Raw genomic sequence first — 5,359 nt, 5'->3', positions numbered from 1 at the left:
CTTTGGGTTGTTCTTTAGAACTACCCCAATCCCTGAAAAAGATAAATTAGACCAGGCCGAATATGGGAAAGGTGACTAAAAAGCCCCTAACTTGAGAATGACCTCTTATCTTCTTTAGATTTGCTGGGGTATGAACCAGGTGGCTGTCCTACATCACCAAATAGTCAGACAATTATTGAACTAAAAAAATACTGAATTATAGTCCTGTAAATGTAGCTTTAGTTTAGACGGAAATTGTACTTTTTGGTGATAGGAACATAGGACTCAATCGCTTTTCTCTCATTTATCAGAAAAACAGAAATCCCTAAAAAATATACCATTACTGAATTGTCTAGGGTGCTATTGAACACTAACCAGTAGTTGTATGGAAATATCTGGTATAGTTCTATTGCAAATGAGATTTCTTTAGACATAGGCCTACCTCTTCTCTGATACAGTCAAATTCCGAATGGGGGAGAAGTGGCACAATAGCCTATAAGTTAAGAATGCTCCCTCTGATGGTCATTATATTTGGAGAGGGAAATACCAGGTGGCTGAACTACATCACCAAATAGTCAGAATAAGAGTAACCCAATACAATCAAGTGTATTAGTTCTAAATGGCAAACCTCTAAAACATAGGTGTAAATAGTACAGGTTTTATTGAAACTGGAACCTTAATTCAAAGTACAGTATACAATTCATGTGAGAGGTCAAGTATATAGATACTAGAATATAATGTTAAATGTCAGGTTCCTCAGAAACGTTAGGGGACACATTTTGACATTCTGCACAGCAGGTGCAGAACTCCGTCCAGGGAAGGCCAACAGAGAGGCACTGGCACTTTCCACTCTCTCCACACTTTGCAATACAAGTGAGTAATGTCTCTCACTTCTGTAGGTGCTGGGGGTTTTGTAAATAGCACTGGTTGAATGACCCCATCTCTGCCAATCCACCCCCTGCCAATCCACCCCCTGCCAGCAGGACTCCATAACAAGGGTTTGGGTTCGGGCTGTGACACCATATCGCTGTCTGAAACATTGCTCTTTGTACATGTTGTTGAAATGCATCCTCTGTTGGCGGCAGATTGTTGTTGATGCAATTATGAACCTCAGTTCATCCAAGTTTGTGCACATCAGTCCAATTTATTTTTCATTTTTTTCCATGTAGCAGAAGCGCAAATTCTCTTGCGAAAAGAGACTCTTCCAAGCTGGCAGAGAGTCCAAAATGGGCCAGATCTTTGAGCTCGCTGAGATGGGTCTTGAGTTTGGTGAATGCTGTTGTCTTTCCTATTCTGTACAAACTACTTGTTGTGCCACAGCCAGTTAGTGCATGACATGCTTGTAGACAGTTAGACATTTAGTTGTCGCCCAGCTTCAGGACCATCTCCAACTAAACGGCCTCTTTGAGAAATTCCAGTCTGGTTTCCGTTCCGCCCACAGCACTGAAACAGCTAAGAACAGTAAAAATCTCTTCTCACTTGAATTTGGGGTCTTTCCTGCTGGGAGCATCAGGGTCGGTCAGGGCCAGGGTGTACATCTTGCTGGAGTCACATCCTTCCCACTCGATGCAGGAGGGTCTATTCTGCACCTGCAGGCGAAAAAGGGGGGAGATTATTAAAACTGGTGTTTCAATAAACATTTGGATGTTTAGATGCCTTAGCTTTAGCAGCGTTGCATCCGCTAGAAGGCGCTGTTCACCGTCTATTACAGCTGCAAACACGCTGGACACATTATCTAACCCAATTCATTGTTTGCAACCAGGCCGATATCACATAATTAAGTAAAGGGCATTCCTTTGTGCTACTAAATACGACTTGTTCGCTCAGCAGCTTTTAAGCAAACACAGAAATTACGCAGTGTTAACAATAGCTGGGTTGTTAGCTTGGTTAGCCCACAATAGCTGACTAACCTGTGTTGGCTTGAGCACTTTGCCCAGCTCGTCGACTTCCACAGAGTCGTATTTAACGGTCAGGGGCTGTGCAGGCTGCTCCTCGACCTCCGTTAGGGCAAGGTCCCCGGTCCACTGGCTCAAATCTGCGGGCATTTCGACCTGTGACGTTCTCCTGCTGCTGAATCCACTTTACTGTACTGCTGTTCAAGCATGAACACAAAACCTGCCAAAAGTGGAGCGTTCAAGTACTACTAGGAGAAATAGGCAGTAATGAACAATAAGCGTCTTTAGCTGAACAATTAATCACCTTAATCAAAAATATCATTGTGAGATTTTATGAAACAGTATTGAACAAAATTATATAAGCAAGTTTTTTTTAAAGTGACTCCCCTACTCTAGCGTTAAAACAACATCTGATAGTTTTGATGTAAATTACCATTTGTAGACCGTTACCAAGTTTGTTGTCTTTTTTCACTGTAGTAGTAGTATTATATAAGTCATATTTTGGCTTTCCTTCATCAAGTCAAATCAGAGGGAAGTTTAGTATGTGTTAATTATGTTGCTTCTTGTGCCGAATACTGGCTGGTGAAGTGTATTTTTTCCGAGCAATCTGACTACCCATGAACGGTACAAACTGCCCCAGCTGCAAGCGACCGTCAGAGGGCGCTGTCACATCTCTGCCACTTCTCTGCCACTTGGATTGTGATTTGCTGAAATATCTGTCAATCACTGTTCTGTGGCTGACCCCCCTCCAGGGCCCATGCCCCATTAACATACAGTACTTTCTGTTTCCAAACATCCCATTTATAGAAACTGGGGTCTAACAGAAAGATAATTGTTTACTTTATATTGTAAATTGAGGAGTATTTCTTACATTTTAGCAAAGGAATGTGTATTTGTGTGTTATTATGAAGATGTAACTTCATTGATCCTATTATTTTAGTCAATTGTGTTACATAAATGGTGCCTATTCTCTCCTTTGTAGTGGTTCAGATGTCTATGCCACTGACCTTAAAACTCTCACATAATACAACATTTTCTTCCTATTAATTCCATGTATTGTGTATTCATTTCAACAAGGACCATGCATACAAATACATTCATCTCAGAGAAGAGAAGATATCAATTATGCCAGATTATAGCAAATGGCTAATTTCCGTCTGCAGTCCTCACGCAGGACACAACAATCAACAAACACTAAAATATTGCATAATATCTATCACACAAACAATTATAAAACATGATTTAAAGGTGGGGTATGTAACTTATTTCAGAAACACTTTTTGTTATATTCCATGGAATGCTCTTAACATCCTGATAGCAATGAATATGTTAAATGCTTTGACAATAATACATAAAAACAATTCATCTGTGGAAGCCGTAGCGCTGTAAAAAGCATGACCAATCATTTCAGCCGGCCCGGCAGTTAACTGGATGGCCTACCTGTCTGTTAGCCTTCGTGTGTGTTGGAGGAGGGGCTCTGTAAGGAAGTGGCAGATTTTTTCCGGCTGTGTATTTTCAAATTCTAGCGCACTCGAGCTGGTTTCTCCAAAATTACCTACCCCACCTTTAAGTACAGGTCAATAAAATAATACATATTAGGCTACAGTTAAAATATAATATTACAATACAGTTAAAATGGAAAAACTCAGATTATAGTGTAATTAATGTTGGCATGACTGGTTGCTTTATATAAATTGTTTTGCACCATAAGATAATTAGTTAAAGTCAGTTCAGCTTTTAAGTTCAACTGGAAGAGTTTTCCAGTGCTTGATGGCCATAAATGAAAATGCAGATTGTGCAAAGGCAGTGTGCCTCAGAGGGACGGTTATATTTGCATTTAGTGCAGATCTCGAGTGTCTGCAACCCTGCTCACGGCGAAGCTGAACAAAGCTCCTCAATGTGTTGTAGCATTCGAACTCTTGAAAGCAGAACAAGACCATCAAAACTTAAAAGTTTGTATTTGGACAGTATATTGCAATGATGGTGTTTTAATGACTTTCTATCCATAACTGTTAAGGCTTGTTTATAAAGAACCTCAATTGTTAACATGTTAATGTTAAATTATGAATGAATGTTCACCAGAATGAAATAACCAGTCTTGTAAATAATGAATGAAATGACAATAACACTATAAGCAAACCTATGATCTTTATTTACTACAACATACCATGTAACTGCAAAATGAGACTTTGCTGGGTGATTTTATCATTCAGAAAATGTCATACACATGTTATGCATGTATTTTATAAGAATGATATGTTTCTACAATGAAAATTACAATAACTTATATGTATGTATGTATATTCCTTAACTGTATAAAAACCGAGTAAACTTCATCTGCTTCATATTTCTATGTGAGATGATCTTCAAATGCTGTTTTCAGGCTCAATGATGAACAAATAACCAAAAAGCAGTAGCAACAGATCTATAAATACATATATAACAGGACTACCTGTGTAATCATTCCAGTATGCTTAATATAGAAGAAAAATAAATGGTGTTACTGTAGCTTTAACAAGGTGAGGTCGGGGCGTGGTGTATTCGTACCAAAGTTTCCGGATCAGCATACTCTAGTAAACAAAGCAGGTCTGCGGAGAGTTCACCCCGTGTCACGGTGCTCCCTGCTATAGTGTGTTACTGGTGTTATAATGGGCGGACTGGTGGCCCAGGTATCTCTGTGTGTTTCCGACAGGCTCACACAGGTATACTAGTCAGGCAGGTTTGGACGGGAAGCCCTTTTGTTCACTTTCTTTTTTAAAGGCGATGTAGGCTTTTGGAGAGTTAACATGAAGACAGTCACACCTGTAGCGCTTCTACACATGTGTTTATGTGTGACAGGTGAGTTAATGGTGTGTCCAAACAGCCTCAGGTGAGTGTAAACTCGGCTTACATTATGTTTTTTCTCTCTCTTCTTAAGCTGCAGTTTCGGGTAGTGGCTCAACCGAAACGGCCCTGACAGCCGAAAAGGGAGACGTTGCTATACTTCCGTGTTACACCCACGGTAACGTAACACCGACTTTAACGTCATGGATAAAAAACGGAAAAGAAGTTGTCAAAGGTAGCATTTATTCGCCGAGCCCTTCCCTCGGTGGACAGCGCCTCGCAGTGCTGCATGACGGGAGTCTGAACATCCGGGCAGTGTTACCTAGGGATGAGGGCACCTACCTGTGCAGCTCCACGCTACCAGGCAACAACACCTTTCACGCACGTGTCCTGCTACAAGTAACAAGTAAGTGAAGCAGTGGCGGCTGGACATTAGGGGCAGGTGGGGCACAGCCCCACCTAGTGTCAGCAGAAAGTATTACAAATAATGATTACAAAAAATATATGTATATAAATATATATCTGATTTGTCTGTACATTGCTGTTTTAGTCTGTGTTCTTCTAACCTGTTAAACCCCGAGCCTGTTTTTCAGGTTTCAGGCTCGAAAATGACATTCCCAGAACAAATGACCATATCTTCCCTTCTAAAAGGGTTAAATTAA

At 40.5% G+C, this 5,359-nt stretch overlaps 1 protein-coding gene and 1 long non-coding RNA gene across 2 annotated transcripts; one reads left to right on the top strand and one right to left on the bottom strand.

Moving 5' to 3' along the window:
- Positions 1 to 1,420: 1,420 nt before the first annotated feature.
- LOC104944349 (phosphatidylethanolamine-binding protein 1-like) lies at positions 1,421 to 2,115 on the bottom strand. The gene is made up of 2 exons (XM_010769871.1): positions 1,890 to 2,115; positions 1,421 to 1,568 (listed from the first exon to the last, which is right to left on the bottom strand). Exons 1-2 carry the CDS (start codon positions 2,022 to 2,024, stop codon positions 1,455 to 1,457), a joined length of 249 nt encoding a protein of 82 aa, XP_010768173.1. The 5' UTR covers positions 2,025 to 2,115; the 3' UTR covers positions 1,421 to 1,454.
- Positions 2,116 to 4,445: 2,330 nt separating this feature from the next.
- On the top strand, positions 4,446 to 5,097 carry LOC104944348 (uncharacterized). Its single transcript, XR_798213.1, has 2 exons — positions 4,446 to 4,712; positions 4,792 to 5,097. It is a non-coding gene; the product is annotated as an uncharacterized lncRNA (long non-coding RNA).
- The last annotated feature ends 262 nt before the right edge of the window (positions 5,098 to 5,359 follow it).

This window comes from Notothenia coriiceps, unplaced genomic scaffold (genome assembly GCF_000735185.1).
Source record: "Notothenia coriiceps isolate Sejong01 unplaced genomic scaffold, NC01 NC01_scaffold00007960, whole genome shotgun sequence".
Classification (NCBI taxonomy): Eukaryota; Metazoa; Chordata; class Actinopteri; order Perciformes; family Nototheniidae; genus Notothenia; species Notothenia coriiceps.
Note: the sequence above shows the minus strand (reverse complement) of the source record. Positions and strands in the feature narration are given on the sequence as shown.